This window comes from Rhagoletis pomonella, unplaced genomic scaffold (assembly GCF_013731165.1).
Source record: "Rhagoletis pomonella isolate Grant_MI unplaced genomic scaffold, Rhpom_1.0 Rhpom_scaffold_00004, whole genome shotgun sequence".
In the NCBI taxonomy this organism is placed as follows: Eukaryota; Metazoa; Arthropoda; class Insecta; order Diptera; family Tephritidae; genus Rhagoletis; species Rhagoletis pomonella.
Window position 1 is genome coordinate 74,988,106 of NW_023458558.1, and position 19,153 is coordinate 75,007,258.

Here is a 19,153-nt window from a genome sequence, read left to right on the forward strand (position 1 = left end):
TGTAGGCTGCAGCACAGAAATGTAACAATGAAAGTATACTTCCCTGTAGGGAAAACACGAACTAGTAAACCAGATTTCTAGTTCAGTACTAGTTCTTTTTTGCCAAAAACGAACCGATAGTAACTAGTTCCGCACCAGTCTAAAAGCAGTGAAATGTGGTACTTTCACTAAACTATTCTATTTTAAATTTTAAAAGCAGGGAAGGTAATCATTATGAGTAAAATAATTTAAATCAGCATTTAATCATTATTTTATGAATTATTATTGAGTTTTATTTTTTCGCTCAAACGGAAATAATTATTATTTGATTTTTATTTTTGGGATTACAAATAATGATTATTTTATGATTTTTATTTTTTCGCACAGAGATTATTATTAATTTTCAGTTTTATTTTTCCACTTAAAAATAATGATAATTTATAAAAATGAAAAGGCCATAAAGACGCAACCTACTGAAATTTTGACCTGAAAAGTTTGGGTTTATTCCTTTTATAAGGGTGCGGCTACCTCTCAAAAGGATACGTCGGTTATCACACTGGTATAGTTTTTGAGTTGCTTAATAATCATTATACTTAGTGACTCCATAAACAAAGGCCAAGATCCTGAAGGACAATTGAGAAAGGCAATGCAGTTGCAGAAAAAGAGGCATTTAAAAAAAAATTGTCAAAATAATTACCACTTTCTCACTAAATTTATTTAAAAATGCAAGCCACCAGAGCTACCTTTTCTTTAAGAAAAGACAAATTAAGTTTTTTATGAAATCCACCACAGCTATCTTAATACAGTCAGTCAATAAAGTTTAGGTACAACGAATTTTTTACAATACGGGCAACTATTTTTTTAATATTTTAGTTTTCGGTAATTTTTTATAAAAATATGGTCAATTCTACAACAAAATCCCCGAAAATCAGAGTTCCAAACCTTGTGCAAAATTTAAGAAAATTCTGCAAATTTTCATTAAAATAATTCACTTTCTATTCACGCTCTCTAGAAAAAGTCTTTTAGCCCATTCAATTATATTATAATGAAGTGCAAGTGTGAGGAAGCTAGGACTTACCAAACAACAAAAAAAAATTGCTAAATATCAATGGCCCTAGCCCTAGCTACCTCAAACTTGCACTTTGTAAAACTAAAATTGAATGGGCTAATAACTGAGTACTAAACTTTTTTCTAAAGAGTGTAAATTGCAATACTTGGATGGAAATTTGCAGTTTTCTTTAATTTTGCATAAGGTTTGGAACTCTGATTTTTGGGGTTTTGGTGTAGAATTAACCATATTTTTATAAAAAATTAGGGAAAAATAAAATATTTAAAAAATAGTTGCCGGTATTGTAAAAACTGCACTCTACCTAAACTTCATTGACTGACTGTATATCTTATTTAAGTTAAATACGACAAAAACTTTCGAAGTACATCATATACATATAAGCTTAAAAAGAACTGAATTTACTTAAAAATCAATATGCTTAAATTTAGACAAGTAAGACAAAGTGAACTAATATTTTTACTTTTAAGCAGAACGCACTTTTGTTTTTTACTTACTACTTAAGTTTAATACTACTACTACTAATGTGGTTTATAAATTTGTAATAAATGCGTTTAAACATTTGTTATTGTATTGTCCTTCCTTCAACCGATCGTATTTAATATAGAAGGGAAATGTTTCGACAGGCACCCTGAAATTGTGCATATGGAAACGGTGCATACGAAATAATGCATATGAAAAAAACCGAAATAATGCATACGAAAAAAACCGAAATAATGCATATATGCACAGTTTCGGTTGAAAACCGAAATAATGCATATGAAAAAAACCGAAATAATGCATATATGCACAGTTTCGGTTGAAAACCGCAATAATGCATACTAGAAAAACCGAAATTATGCATATGCACTCTTTCGTTTGAAAACCGAAATAATGCATATGAAAAAAAACCGAAATAATGCATATATGCACAGATCCGGTTGAAAACCGAAATAATACATATGAAAAACCCGAAGTAATGCATACATGCACACTTTCGTTTGAAAACCGAAATAACGCATATGAGAAAAACGAAGTAATGCATACATGCACACTTTCGGTTCAAAACCGAAATAATGCATATGACAAAAACCGATGTAATGCATACATGCACAGTAATGCATATGACAAAAACCGAAATAGCGCATACATGAAAACGAACTTCTTTCTGAGTAGGCGGCCTGCGGCCGCGCTTAGGGATTATAACCCCTACTAAGTAGAACTCTCCTTTCTGTGTTGCCGGAAAAGCAGGGCGGAAGTATTTTTGCGCAGAACTTTTTTCTGCGTAGGCGGCCTTCGGCCGCGCTTATGGATTATAACCCTTACCAAGTAGAATTCTCCTTTCTGTGTGGCCGGAAAAGGGGGTCGGAAGTATTTTTGCGCAGAACTTCTTTCTGCGTAGGCGGCCTTCGGCCGCGCTTAGGGACTATAACCCTTACTAAGTAGAATTCTCCTTTCTGTATTGCCGGAAAAGAAGAGCGGAAGTATTTTTGCTCAGAACTTTTCTCTGCGTAGGCGGCTTTCAGCCTACAAAACCGAAATAATGCATGCATGCACAATTTCGGTTCAAAACCGAAATAATGCATATGGCAAAAAACGAAATAAAGCATACATGCACAGTTTCGGATGAAAACCGAAATAATGCATATGTGAAAGACGAAGGTATGCATACATGCACAGTTTCGGTTGAAACCCGAAATAATGCATATAACAAAAACCGAAATAATGCATGCATGCACAGTTTCGGTTGAAAACCGAAATAATGCATATGAAAAACCTGAAGTAATGCATACATGCACAGTTTCGGTTGAAAGTCGAAATAATGCATATGAGAAAATACCGAAATTATGCATATGCATACTTTCGTTTTAAAACCGAAATAATGCATATGAAAAAAAAAACGAAGAAGTGCATAAATGCACAGTTTCGGTTTAAAACCGAAATAATGCATATGGCAAAAACCGAAATAAAGCATACATGCACAGTTTCGGTTGAAACCGAAATAATGTCTAAATGCACAGTTTCCATATGCGCAATTTCGGTGCCCCGTTTCGACAAGCCTGATTAGGAATGTATGTAGATCTAAGGTGACGAATTTATAATAGGTTGGGAACTATAAAAAATGGATGCAGATCGAACTAGATCTCATCTGTCGAATTAGGAACTGGTTTGGAACTAAAGAAAAGGGGATGCAGAACGAACTAGATCTCATCTGTCGAATTTGGAACTGGTTCGGAACTATAGAAAAAGGGATGCAAAACGAACTAGATCTTATCTGTCGAATTTAGAGCTGGTTCGGAACTAGAGCCAAAGGGATGCAACGGGGGACAATTGACACTTCCTAGGACATCGCAATGTTAAATTCGCCAGTCGCTAGCATGCAAAAGAGAATTAACGCGTACTAGTCATGGTTCCAAACGCACTAGAACCGAACCAGTTCCGCACTAGTTCGTTTCTCTACAGGGTTTATATAGTGTTACTGTTTCTTCTAGCAAAAAGCTAGAGTCCGACCGATACCATTTTTTTTTCAGGTACCGATGCCGATTAATCGGCTTATGGGGAAGGCCGATACCGATGCCGATTCCATAAAAAATTACAAATAAATATATGAATTCATAAAATCAGTTAATTTAACGGAGTTAACAAAACAAAAGAAAACAAATAATTGAATTAATTGGCTTGTTATGCAACATTACATACTCATGTATGTACATACGTATGCATGTGTAAAAATATATGTACGCATATCACATTTATGTACATTATTTAAAACAATTTTTTATATGGTGCTAAGCACGAAATATTTAGGAACATAAAATTTCATTTCGTTTTGTACTAAAATACAATCTTTTGCACTCAATGCATAAGAATACATACCTAGCATTATAAACACACATATAGTGGTCCACAAAATAAAAGAAATGCAATATTTTGACCGGTTTTGGCATTTGGCCTTTGTCTTTTGTTTATTTAATGTTTATTATTTTTTTTATAAACGGCTAGCCGGTATACAACAAACACCATATAAATTTTAAATTTTCTACAAAAATTAGAAAATTTCTGCTTATTTTCATCAAAATTTCAAACTTTTTAATCAGAATTTTGGTATGCAGTTTTGTAGGCAATTTAATTCTAGTATAATGTAGTGTAAGTTTCAAGCTGCTATAAAATCTCGTTAATTTTTAGTAATTTTTTTTTGCTGGCGGTGTCCTCCATATAAAAGAAAATAGTCGAACATACTTTTGTATTCAAAAAAACGTGAAACACGAAAATATAACTTTACTCAACCGCAATCAATTGGAGACTGGTAACACTGTGTAACACTCAGTGTGCGAACTATACCACTTTTGTGGTAGATCTACCACTTTTTTGCTAAATTGCATCAACCACCGTAAAATTAAAATCTACTTCATTTTACTATTGTGAATTAGTCAATCGTTAATACGACATTCGCTTTAATATTTTCCTTCCATTTTCTAAAACAAGGCTAATTTGCTAAGTGCTACTAGAATCAGTGAATTGGTGTAATTCGGCTGTGAAATCAATAGCTTTAGGCGGGAGCACGCACAATGTGATAAGGTAAATTATCACACTTTGTAATAAGGTAAATTTATTAAACTATTTCTGGGATATATTTTAGTAATTATTATTTTCCAGGAGAAAACAAATCCCACCCAAACCACTACGGATATAAGAAAGTTTCGGAGAAAGATCATCGTTTTTTGACCTATGTAACAAAGAAATATGTGTTTGTTTTTCACTTACATTTGTAATATGTGTATGTATTTTAAAAGATTCAATCTTGTATAGACTAATAAAGACATTTAAATACCTACGTATATGTAGTGTTGGAATCAACCACAATTTGTTAGACTTAACTTCCACTAAAAAAACCTGGAATGTCACACATCCCATATTGCGGACCTAGTTGAGTAATAAAAATTTGTACAATCAAAATCCCAAAATACAATATGCCCTCAGGGACTGGATTTAGGGTTAAAAACCCATTATTGTGGGGGTTCTTTTCCCCATAAATTTAACATTTCTGAATCGATCTTGAATTTGTATGTTGCTGAAAAGAGGATTTATATACGCTCATACGTAACTTATCGTAAATACTTGATACAAATTAGCGGGACTTTTTTCAGCAAACTTAAAAAAAATCGAAATTTGTCTGTTGATGTTTATTTCATTTTAAAATTATTTTAATATCACACTGTTAACATATAATAAAACAACTTTAAAATTGAATTGCACAAAAAAAGAAATCAGTAAAAATATCAATATTATTTGAGTTTGCGGTAGAAGTCTCGCCAATTACTTTGCGGTAAGGAATATATCGTTATGAGATCAATAAATAATTGTTAAAGTTATGGACAAATATACTAGGACCCTAAATCCAGAATTGGAGGGTGTCTGATCTGGGTTTGATCGATAGTTTTTAAAGAGGTGTGCATTTTGAGAAAATATCATAAGAAATCCACTTTGGAAGAAAATGCAAAGCCATAAACTCCCAACGGCAAGTCTGTAGAGGCGGATTCCCTCGCCGGGATGAGAGAACAATAAAGATAACTTTGATTATAAGGCTCACCAGCGAGGCTTTGTCAATCGTTGAATCCGTTGCGAAATTCAGAACCAACAAGAATTTATTCAAAATAATATAGGTTTGCCAATAATTTATTTTCTTACATAAATTTATTTCTTACAGCAAACGACGTAGCCGGAGTTTTTAAAAACGATTATCGCATTAAAAGTTACATACATATCGATGGTGCAATAACGCCACAATTCAAAAAATAAGAACTGTTACTACTGTTAAGTGGCTCATGTCTTTAATCCTTGTCGAACCCATGTCTAATATGTATTTTGTACTTACTTTAGCAATCCATACTGCTTACTTTAGTAAGGGATGGAAATGGATTAGACAAGGATTAGAGACAAGAGCCACTTAACATTAGTAACAGTTTTTGTTTTTACAACGCTTTTATCAACTTGTTTGAACTTTGAATTGTGTCGTTATAGCACAGGACCATCGATATATCTAAATTTAAATAACGTTACTAACTAAAAGCCAAAAATTTGCATAAGTACATATCGTCACCTGAAATGCAAAAATAACGTATCATCATCGTCACTGAAATGCAAAAAGTCGTAACTTATAAAAAATACAAAATTCACTTTTTGATTGCTATGATAGATTTCCTCAAATTACAACTCCCCACATCGTTTTATGAAAAAAATAACAATTGTCACGATACGTTATTTTTCATTTCAGGTGACGATATACTTACCACTTCTAACAAGTTGGTACGGCTTCTGAAATTATTTTGTGCTTTTGTTATAAGAAAAAATAAATTTTACAACCTTGACATTCTTTAAAACTGAAGATTATGTACTTAATGTATATTTAAATAAAAGCAAGTAATTTATACAAACATTTTTATTTATTTTTTAAGACAAGCTTTTATTTGTGTTTAGTAACAAAAAAGAAAAATTGACCCCGCCCCATCTAACGGCAGATTTTTTTGTGGAGTTATTCCTTTCCATTCAAGTAATACGTTCTAAATATGAATCGGATGTTTAAAACGGGTTTTCCAAATATCTAGACCTACCGGGCAAAATATTTTTGTGTTGTTATTCCCTTTTATATACATAGGTAATATGCATAAATGCGAGTTTTTTAAATATCTCGACACCTGCGTCCCCTAAGCGGACTAAATGATCTATCATATTGCATTTTCATCGGGGTCTGAGTTAAGTTTGAAGTTCCAAGTCTCTAGCTCATCGGGAAGCTGGTTGAAAATTTATTGAAAGATTGGATTACACATAGGTGAAACATAATAAAACCTCGTAAAAGGGCCGAAAAGGTACACTGGAAAATACATATCGTCACTAGAACGACGAGTAAAGGCGCGAGCTCAAAAGTTGACCGCGAAAACCTAGTCGACGGCGAAGAGGCGAAGGCGTTAACTTATTTTCCCGGTAAACTATGTTTGAGGTAGTAATATTATGTACATTCCCCAAAAAGTTTTTGGGGAATAATACTGAAGTGACAGTCCTTGGCAAGGTATACATCTATGATTACGCGTCTTTCTTCGCCGTCAACTAGGTTTACGCGTCTTCTTTCGTCAATGCGGCCTTTTTCGCGCGTCAAAACAATGGCGCGCCTTTAGTCGTTTCTTGTAACGATATGTGTATGTTAAATATAATTCTGTTTTATGTGCATATGCGTCTACTCACATATGAACATACATACATACACATTTACTCCACATCTCACTATTTTCCAAATCATATAGCAAAAACCTCAAATCAACGTCAGGCAATGACTTTTTATTTTTAATATTTTTATTGAGGCAATGACATTTGTGTTAACTTTTTATAAAATTTTGGAAATGTTTGTATCACTTGCAGGTGACGTGGCTCAAAGTTGACAAGGGTAAATTTTTTGAATTCATAAACGGACGCAATCCACCATTCCGGAATACATCCATCGGGGGCGGTGAAATCGATGTGAGTAAACAGTTCCTTATCAATATTCGTACATCCAATAACCTGCGCGCTCGATATTTTATATGTAGGTACTTATGTACATACCGTTACCTTAACGTAGAAAGGTCGTATCTCACATTGTCGCTGAAATGTAAAACAGCCGTAACTAACTAAAATTATAAAACGATGTGGGGACATATAATTTGATGAAATGCATCGTAATCAATCAGAAAGTGAATTTTGGATTTTTAGTTAGTTACGGCTTTTTGTATTTCAGAGAAGATGTAAGGTAGGGCCTTTATATTAAGGCAATGATATGTAATTATGTATGAATGCAAGGCGAATTAGTATAATGTGATAGTAGGAGTACAAAAATAAAAATTTACTTGTTTTTTGTTTTTGCTTTGGCGGTGTAAACTGTCAAAATCTGTAGGAGTGTGTGTGGAAATGCAAACAAAATTTTTCAGTTTGACATTCAAAGCCGTGGAGCTAAACACATACACAAAATCAGCTTATCTAGTAACACATACATGATTTCGACTTGTATATATGTGCTAAATATACAAACGTGTAACAAGAAGTGTCAGCCAGTTTGAAGTACGCACATTTGATGTTTCCTTATTTTCATTTTAGATTTTTTTTGTTTTAAGGCGGAATGAAAAAAGCGCAGTACTGTCTTCAGCAATGCCGAAGGTTTCACGCCTTTCATGAACATCAACAAATTTTTCTTCAACCGATTACTGCACTCTAAATTAGTTGTTTAGGAGCTAAAAAAATGTTTACCTTCAATGCATACATAAATAGAGGAGTTATATAAAAAACCTATATCTGAACAATCAGTGGTATATAAAATATGCCTTATAAAGTACCGATCTAGATGACTTTCACTACTGTGTGTGATTAATGTGACCAACTACATATTTCATAGCTGAAAAAGGTACAGGTTAGGTTAGGTTAAGTTAAAGTGCTTGCGCCAGGCAACGGTGTGTCCAATTAGGAGATTTTCCTTTGTGATACCACGAAAAACCTGAAAGGAGACCCCTCATTTAGTTGGCGAAACACCGTTACCGGCTACAAAATTTCGAAAGCGACCAAAGAGCTCAGGTTTAGTTAAGTGCGAGCTAAAATTTTTCCATCTTAGCCTCGCGAAGGTTGGACAGTCTAAAAGGAAGTGTAGAGATGATTCCACCTCATCTTCCTCTTAACGGCAGATACAAAAGGGATAAGTTTGAATTCCTAGTCTTACCGCGGAAATACTAATCACTATCAGAACCCCCATCACTAGCCCTTGAGAGGTAACGTATTTTTCGGCACCTTTAAGGAGTAACGATGGGTCACTCGCGTCATAAGCTGCAATAAGTATTTTAAAACCCCATATAAAAAATTTGCTGCAGCAGAGAAACGTCTTATTTTCCTTGTTTATGTCACCAAAGGAGCATCGCTTTGTTTGTCCATTTTATGTGGTATTTAGTTGAGTATTCAATTTCATTATCTCGAGTACGAAGTATGCGTGTTAGTCTAGCGCTCGCCGAGCTAGCACTAGGCCCAACCATCCAACAGTGTACTGCAGGACGACAGAAGCGTCCTAGTTGCTCTTCATCTGAGAATAACGTGCCTTTACAACGCCAGGTCATCAGCCACGCCTTACTAAGAAGTACTCTGACGTCATTGATATAGAGGTCAGACATACCTTTACCGATTTTGAGTGCAAAATTGCACCCTTTACCAGTGAGTCTACCGCTTCCTTGATGGCAGCTATTTCCACCTAAAAGACACTACAGAAGTTGAGAACCTGAGCATAGTTTTGGTGGAGAGTTTCCGAAAGCAGAAAATTCTTCTCCAAGTTGTGATCCGCTTCCTGCTTTAAGCAACCCGCCCTTCTCTTGAGGGAATATAGGTATAGGAGCAGCTTCTGGGAGCCATTTCTGAGGAGCTGTAATCTATGCGTTCAGGGCGAAGTCAAAGCCCTCGACAACTCCTAAGTGTTACCACCCGGTTTCTCTGAGTCTAATAGCAGTTCGGGCTACGAAAATTCTGTCTGACGTTAAGCGCCAGTGTAGCTGTTTGTTGTGTGTTCCTTATTCTCCACTAATTCCAATCAGGGCGATCCGCTATAAACGCTCAAGTTAGTTTAAAAGTGTAGCCTTCTGTAGTTAGTTCCACCAGACAAGGGCTCCGTGAAACAAGATAGGCTTAAATCTGGCTTCATGCAGCTAATAAATTACTTTGAGCGAGAGATCTCACCTTTTACCGACAGCTACCTACAGCAGTACTAGGCAACCGACGGCTTTCTTACCCTTTCCTCAATGTTAGACTTCACGACAACTTCATATCCAGGATCAAGCCAAAGTACTTGACCCTGTCTAAGAGCCGAAGACGAACACCTCCACTCGAGGGAAGGACCATAACGAGTACCTTGTACTTCCTGGTAAACTAAACCACTTCCTTCTTGCTGGGTTTTACTGCGAGACCGCGGTTGATCGCCCACCTAGTTATCTGATTCAGGTAACCTTGAGTCAGGTCAAAAAGGGTGTCTAGAAGTCGTCCCTTAACCAAAAGTTCCACATTATCTACATAGGCGATCACCCGACAGCTCACTTTTTCCAGTTCCTCTAAAAGGTCGCTGACAACCGCAATCCAGAGCAGGGGAGAGAGAACACCACCTTTCGGAGTGCCCCTATTGAAGAAATCACTTTTTTACCTATGACTCAATCTCTTAAAAAAATTGGTTTGCCCAGAAAAAAAGTTGATTTTGCCATACAAAACAAACACCAAATCTTTTTTGCTATTCAAAATCAAAAATAAATGGGTTTAAAATGATTGGTTTCTTTTAATTTCTTTTTAAAGATGTGAAAACAAAGGCAAATAAACCATGACAAAAAATATTATTTTGTGCATTTACCTGTGTCCTTGACGTCAGAGGCTTTATTTCTCCATGCCAAACTTTTTTTTGTATAGTTTCATAAACATGAGTCTTTTATAAATTCGACTAAAAAAAATTGAGGAAGATGCTTCCGCCTGTGAAATGGTCATGCTTATTGCAAAAAATACCGCGGAATACTAATCTCATCTCGTCCAGAAACCCGTGTCGCACGTGCGATACGCATGCAATATTATATCGCAGCGGTGTCGCACGTGCGATACGCATGCGATGTTATATCGCAGCGGTGTCGCTGGCGTGCAAGTGTACACAGTTTTCATCGCTTCCTTCCTGCACCGTGCCTTACTCTCTAAATTTTTTAGTGGTGGATAATTTTTTGCTGTCACGAAAAAAGTCAAAGAGTGCTCTACTGCATCTATCTACTCCATATGCTTTGCTTCATTCGGAATATGTATTAAACGTGAAATGGGTGGAAACATGAAAAAGTTCGAAATGATACTAGTGAAATTCCGTCGGAATTCTTTTCGCAGTGGCTGAACGTGTTTTTGGTCGAAAATGGAGGCACACTTATCTTAGAAAGTGCATTATTTTCAGTTTTGTATAAAGAACAAGATTCTATCGCGAAATTGTATTTAAATGAATACTTAAAAAAGATATACTAAAAAAGTAAAACTAACCAATCATGCTCATATGTATGTATACCCGTAGTTGCGTATGTAACGTATACGCCCCGTAGCATAATACTTATTCATCTAACACGTTTACTCGCACGCCTTAACTTAAAAGTCATATTATTTAAAAGTATTTAAATGTTAGCGTGGGAGATTTTTAACAACAATTTTAGAATGAATTTTGAGTGTACCAATAAATATTGTAAAAATGGAGTTTTAGTTTCTCAAATCAAAATCTTCTTTTACTCAATATAATTTTTTTTCAATTGGTGATACACTAGTTTTATTGCACTAGATTCCTTCATTTTGTCAAGAAGAACATTTTCACCGTTTAACTTTAACATTTTCAAGTATCTAAAATTATTACAATTAAAACAATTGTAAAATTTCAAAAACTAAAAGGTAGCTGGGACAGATATTCTGCAAGCTGTTTATTTTAATTTGGTTGCACACTCTTGAAACTTCACAGATCTGTTTTATTTGACGCCAACGTCCATTGGCTCTAATATGAACATTCTATTTGACCACTTCTAAAAGTTATTAAAAAAAAACTATAATGATTTTTTCGAGTTACAATGAAAAAGTGAGTAATTTCGGTACGTTTTCGCCTAAATAAACCGTTTAAGGCTAAAATTGTTCAAATACTTTATTTATTTTTTATTGTACTCGTTTCCGGAACTATAGTGATTGCAATATATGCAAGAAGAATGCTTTAGCGTTATTTTTCTGGGGAAAGAAGAAAGTGATAGATACTAAAAAACTCGTGAGATTTTCTCATATATGTACACATATGTTACTTTCTTCATGTATATAAATCTGTGAAAATTTGCTGCACAAGTATATTCCAAAGTGTAATTAAAATGATCTAACACAAATGCGAATACATATTCTTGTATTTCTTACTAAAGCCATTTTAAATGGGGACTTAGAAAAAAAGGGGATATTTTGGGATTAACTGCGGCTCGATATGGGGTTGCGGTACAAAGAGATTCTGGCACCAGTGCGCCCGACTAGCTAAGCTGACCTTGGTCCAATTGGGTGAGAATGAGCAACACGCTCGTAGACTACGTCCACCTCCATTCACTGGTCTAAGCGGGTGCTTACCGAGCAAGACTGCTCTGACCGCGCACAAGTTAAAAGCTTTATATATCTACCCGGGTTCATACATATGTGCTGTCCGAGCAAAGTAGTTCGTAAGTGATTCGGACACGTTGTTGGTATACTTCTGACGGTCTTCGCATACTGCAGCAGCAAAAAATCTTACGAAATGAAGTCCTCTGCATAATTTATGACATTGTTTGATTATAATGCTGGTACATTCCAAATATGGGTTTTCTTTTAAACGCGTAAACGCTCCGCAATGGCGTAAACCTTGTAAATAAATTGGTTTTCTATACAAAACACCGTAAGTTTACGTGGTTACGAGGTATTTGTGCACTTATGGCGATTTCGTTTCTACAAAAAATGTTGCCTTCTCCTCGTCCTCTTCTAAGTGTGTGTGCGTAGAAGGCAAAGGGAGGTTAAAATTTTTGGTAGCAATGTAATCGGCATTAGATGAATTGCCCCAATATTAAAAAAACTGTTTAAATACCAAAAAGTACAACCAACAATACATACAAAAATGTCGCTAGTAGTATATTTGTTTATTCAAACGTAAAAACATAGGTGCATACAAGTGTTTCACTTTTGATTGAGCAAGGCACGTTGTCAACGCTACTTCCTCATTTAAATTAGACTAGCTTACCCGTGCGAATTATTCGCATCCAATATTCTAGAATAAAGAGGAAACAAATAAACTCAGATATTTGCTTCAGGAGTTTGTTTTAATGCAGTCACTACAGATGTGTAATTTTAACTGAATCCTTACAAAACTTCTTTGAAAACGATGTCGGAAGTGATAAAGTGATCACTCTTTTCTTTTCAGTTGAAAGTTTCTTGGATACACTCATACCTATCATTAAATCCGAACTCTTGAAAAAGCCACGTATAGCTCTGCCCATGCGAAAAGCAGGTTCCGGGTTCCCCCCAAAACCGAGTCGGTCGAGAAATCCGAGTTTCGTTAAGAATTTCAATTACACTCTTGGTATTGTGATACTACTTAACGCACAATTTGGTGCTAATTGCACATAGCGAAATGAAATTTTTTCTGAGATAAAGCTGATCATTTCTTATAGACTCTGTCGCCGAACTCGTCTCTGAAAAATATGTACAGCATTTTAGAATATATCTCCTTTCACATACCGCACAGTGTGCTCCACTCCATGCGAACAGAAGCAGTATTTTGATATGAAGAAAAATGGTTTTGAAAGCTAATGCCTTTCATAAAAAAATATTGTCATTGAGCTACAATTACTCTTTGACCACAAAAAAATTGGTCAAAAATAGTGCTCTTCGAAAAAAACGTGCAAAAAACATTGTATTTTTTGTTAAAATAATATTATAGATTTTGAGACGAGCAACACGATTCCCTGTTCACAATTCGAAAAAATAATTTTAACACCTCAATTTAATAAAGGTATAATTTATTGCAATTTTCTTATTTGCATGCAGCTGTGCATCCTTCACACAATTTTATATCCCTCGAATAACAAGTGCGTTAGAAGTCTCTAGGCCCTCTCAGAGCCAAGTTAACTTCGAAACTGCTGTAATAGTTTTTACTCCGACATTAGAAAAAAATTTCGTGAAATGAGTAGTCCACTTGCAAAGTTCTCTATGTAAATTTTTTCGATTTTTAATTTTTGGTGGTTTCGTGAAATGAGTAGTTCACTTGCAAAGTCCTCTATGTCAAATTTTTTCGATTTTTAATTTTTGGTGGTTAACGTACCAGTATTTAAAGTAATTTCATGTCCGCTAACAATACAGTGCAAAATCCTTACATATTCTGAAAAAATAGCATCAAACTGTTAGCTACTCTAGCTAAAGTCGCTGTAATAACTACTTACTGTATGTATATATACATTTTAAAAAGTCGCTATAATATTTATTTATTGTACGTATTTATACAAGTTCAAAAGTCTCAATCTTCTGATGAGCTTAGAAAACAGCAAGAAAACGTGGTAGTTTCAGTGCCTAGTGGAAGGCGTCGGCAAAAAGAAGCAGACCAATCTTCATGGAAGATAGAACGCGAAAAGCAAAAAAGCTAGCTATGTAAAACTTATTGTTTCAAAACTCGCTATATTAATTTTTTATATATAAAATTTGCAAAAGCTACCATACTGCGATTTTGTTTTTTGATATTATTAGGCTCTTATTTATCCAAATTTTCAGATAATAAAAAAGAAACAATTTGGATTTTACTTTTTGTTGTAGACGTTTTTTTTTAATTTATGGCTTACTATTATAAAATCACATAACGCTGTTTGCAAGCGCACTACTCGAATTTTTTGGAGTAATTGTGGCTCAATGGCAATATCTTTCCGGGAAAGGCAATTATATTAGCTTTCAAAACCATTTTGTTTCATAATTAAAAAAGCAATTTCACCGTTTTTCGAAGTTAGCCTCCAAAATCGAGATATGGGCATTCGAAGTTGGAAATTGGACCTTTGGTAAAAAAATATTTTTGATTATTGTTTGTAAAAAAGTAAAAATATGCGCGTGGTCCACGTTTTGCTCTTATTTAAACCGTATATAACTTTTTTTCAAACTTATATTACAGCCGCTATGGTGTAGTGGTAAGCAGTGCGCGCTTCCACTCCGCAACGCCTGGGTTCAAGCCCTGGTCAAAGCAACATCGCAAAAAAATAAAAAAATGGTTTTTTATTAATTTTATTGTGAGAACGAAAAATGACACTGAAGATGGCACAACGCCGAAACCGGTTTGTCTCCAAAGCAAATTTGACAAGGGATGACGGAAAATCGTTCCACATGTCATCTATACTTTTACTTTTTCAGTTATTTACATACAATACTTAAAAATAATTTTTTACCAAGGGTCCTATTTCGAACTTCGAAGGCCCATGCCTCGATTTCGGAGGCCGAGTTCGAAAAACGGAGAAATTACTTTTTTAATTATGGCTCAGTCTCTTGAAAAAAATTGATTTGGTCCAATACCCAGAAAAAAAGTTGATTTTTCCGTATAGTGTAATAAAATAAAATACCTATCAAACTTGGGCGTACTCTCTGTCCTGACCCCATGCGGCCACTTACGTAACATTTTTTGGCGGAGGTAAGATTTTATTTTTTATCTAAGTTTGACGTCAAAATTATGCTTTTCTTTCTTAAAGCTAATTACAATAAGGAGCTTTAATATTTATGACAATCAGAGTGTCCAGATTGTTTAAAAAAAGCGCAATTTCTAAAAAAAATAGGCAAAAATCACCAATTTTTTTTAAATAAAGTTCATGAAATCGATCTAACAAATCTTTTATTTTAAAAATGAAATCTTGTTATAATATAGTTTTTAAAACCAAAAACGGATATACCTTCAGAAGGTAATAATAAATAACACAAATCACTTATGCAATAGTGATGTACAAAGAATTTTCTTTAAAAATACGCATACTTTTTAAAAATATTTGTTTCAACACATTTTGCAATAGGACTGCGCAATTATTGAATTTATTATACCTCGCACAATCCGCTTTTAAGCGCTCATCGCTAAAAATAAAATAGAAACCTATAATAAGGTGAGATCAGCTATTTCCACAATTTCTTCGAAATCACCTATAGTGTCTGAATCATTTGTAAGCGATGGCAACCCAGACACCGCTGTCAGAACCCAACGAGTGGGTAGACAGGCTCGGGCAGAAACAAACGTGCCGCGGTAGCAAGAACATCGAGAAATACTTTTATACTTTCAATTTATATTTTCATAATCATACTCTGTCATTCCTAATTTAAATAAATATCAATTCATTTGCTGTAAAATTGAGTATCCACCCTCATCGTTCTCAGTTAAGAAGTGAGATCGCAATCCACTCTGCCTACAATTCGCATTTTAATTCGGTAAAACGTTTGTAAACGCGCGTGCGTATATATGTGCATACAAATTTACATGCAAAACTCACCCGTAATTCGCTAACAAAGTGTTCGCTAGCGCACGGTCTGTGGCGACACGACGAAGGCAACGAGCAAGAAGCGCTCAATGCAACAACGACAACCAACGTGAATCGACGGTTGAAAAACGAAAACAGCAACAAGTGAAGGCAAATTGGTGTATGCAAAACGAGACCTTCAGCATCAAGTTTGTAAAACGAAGTGCACGGACACACGTACATACGAGTGAAGCGAGAAGTTTTGTGTTGATACATATATTAGGGCTATTCGCGATCCGGTGCAAATGGCCTAGCATCATTGCATTGCAAATTTGTATTGCAAATTATTTGCAATACACAAACAAAATACACGCATTTGCATTTGTCATGGTTTGACAAATTTGCAATACCGAAAATCCATAGCATAAAAATGCTATGCATTGCAACTCTGGTTGACATTTCTATCAACTGATTAAAAAAGTTTTACCATGACAGTTTAATAAACGTCGCTCACAATCCATGGCATATTTCTGCAATTGCATAAATTTGTCAGCTCTTATGCACCGAATCGCGAATAGCCCTATTGAATACTACGTGTATACAACAAGATGACAAAAATTTGCGAATTTAAGGTCGATCAATTGAAATTCTTTCTTCGAGAAAGGCAATTGCAAACGACAGGCACACGGGACCAGTTAATTCAACGTTTGTGTGAATACGAGAACGCCGAAGAGTTGGACTGGCACGAGTCCAAAACAACAGAGGAAGGAGCTGATACGGCGACAGTATCACAGCTTCAGGAGGAGATGAGGTAATTGCGAGAAATGATGACGCAGTTTCTACAAGTACAACGTACCGGCATGAATTCCAGCAAAACGCAAGTGGAAAACGTTGCGCAAAATGTATCGCTGCCAGCGAGCGGCAGCAGCGCAGTAGCAAATAACGACGGCGCAAGTGTAAGCAACAGCGGTGCTGTAGCAAGCAACGAAATTACTGCCACGCGAATTTACTCGAACGAATACAGCTCAACGAACATAAACACACGTCATGCATCGGTAAAAGAAATAGCAAATACCCTGCCGGAATTTTATCCGATAAGCGACAAAAGCATTACGGTGGAACAATTTATTGATCGCGTCAATAAAGTGATCGAAGCTTATCGATGGGATGAAAAATTTCTTTTGTTAGCTATTTATACGCGACTCAATGGGGTTGCAAGAATGTGGTTGGACGCATCACCTGTTCTACATACAACGTGGGCAGATTTTGCAAACGCTTTAAAAAGTGAATTTGGTACAACGCACGATGAAGCAGAAATACATTTTCTGATGTCTAACGCAACGAGACGCCCAAAAGAACGTATCAACGAGTATTGTTTTCGAGTCTCATCAATGGGAGTTCGATACAATCTTAGTGAATCCGCTATTATACGTTACATAAGGGTAGGACTGAAGCTTCGTGAGCTTCAGCAGAGTATTGCAGCAATGAAGTTTAATACGGTGAAGCGAGACGAACAAAAGGCCAAAGTGGGCGAAGCAGCTAAGCAGCGTGAATCTACGAGAGCCCAACTTAAGTGCTATAACTGCAACGAAGCCGGTCACTTCTCCAATAAGTGTCCATTACCGCAGAAACGTCAACGATGTACAACATGCAACAAGGTTCACCCAAACGATGGAAATTGTGACAAAGCCGCAAATGTACGACGACTTGGCGTTACAAATTGTGACGAGTGCTTCAACAAAACGATTTATATACAGTCAAAACCGTATACTGCTTTCGTCGATACTGGAAGCCAATGCAGTATCATTCGCGAATCTGTAGCCGAACGAATCAAGGCTGAAAGGCGCAAGTGCTGTGTGAAAATAAAAGGCATTTGTGGAGGCGTACGCATACTCAACGAAGCTATCATCGTAGATATCATCAAAGCTGTCATCACGGCACAAGTTTACATTGCCGACGATAATCTAGTGCAACAAGACGTTTTGTTAGGCCAAGATGTAATCGTTAATGCCAACGTAACGATGAAAATCGACAGTGGTCGCACCATCTTCGAAAACAAACAATTAATACAACAGCCGGTAATATCTAATTGCAAATTTTCTAAACTATTATCTAATTTCAGCAACGAAGCTGAACGGGTAAAGACGCAGGGTCTTTTAGAGAACTTTGCCGACGTTTTCTCTACTGGACTAGACGGTATTGGTAAAACGGACGTGGTCGAAGCTAGCATCGAACTTGAGAGTAGCCAAACAGTAGCTCAAGTACCGTATCGCATTCCAGAGCCGAAACGTAGTATTGTTAACAGCATGATCGACGAGCTGTTGCAGCATGACATCGTCACCAAATCTACGTCAGAATATGCGAGCCCCGTCGTACTAATTAAAATACAAAGCGGAGGTGATCGACTATGCATCGATTACCGGCGCCTCAACAAGCTAATGAAAAAGGAAAATTTTCCTGTTCCAAACATCGAGGAACGATTACACGAAGCAAAACGATTTAAATTCTTCTCTTCCCTGGATTTAAACAGTGGCTATTACCAGATAGCAATGGCACCCGAAAGCCGAAAGTTCACCGGTTTCATTACCACCGATGGGCTCTACGAGTTTAAACGCATGCCGTTTGGACTGAAGAACGCGCCAGCAATTTTCAATCGACTTATGGCAGAACTCCAAAAACGAGTAGAGAAGGGCGACATGCTCCACTACATGGATGATATTTTAATCGGCAGCAACTCTTTCGATGAGATGTATGCAAAACTCTCGCGCATACTTCAAGTACTACGGACATGTGGACTCACATTAAATATCAACAAGTGTGAGCTATACAAGCAGACGATAATATTTTTGGGACATCAACTACTTCCTGCCGGCATCAGCCCCGGCGAAATAAAAAGTAACGCTATTGCTCGTTTTCCGCAACCTAGAAGTGTCACCGAGGTACGCAAGTTTTTAGGCCTCAGTGGGTATTTCCGGAAGTTCGTCGCCGGATATTAAATAATTTCCGAGCCGCTACGCAATCTGTTACGCAAAAACGTCAAGTTCAAGTGGGGGCAACCACAAGAATCAGCATTCAACGATCTCAAACGTTCGCTAACGTCGAAGCCGGCAAT

At 36.1% G+C, this 19,153-nt stretch overlaps 1 protein-coding gene across 5 annotated transcripts in view; it reads left to right on the forward strand.

The window, feature by feature from the left end:
- LOC118738079 overlaps nt 1-19,153 on the forward strand; it is a 525,494-nt gene that overhangs the window by 287,741 nt on the left and 218,600 nt on the right. For 4 of the 5 annotated variants that reach the window (XM_036468998.1, XM_036469000.1, XM_036468997.1 and 1 more), the window contains one exon: nt 7,439-7,537. The exons of the other annotated variant lie outside the window; for it this stretch is intronic. In XM_036468998.1, the coding sequence (XP_036324891.1) occupies nt 7,439-7,537 (99 nt within the window). The remainder of the gene's footprint in view (nt 1-7,438; nt 7,538-19,153) is intronic. 5 annotated transcript variants of the gene reach the window in all.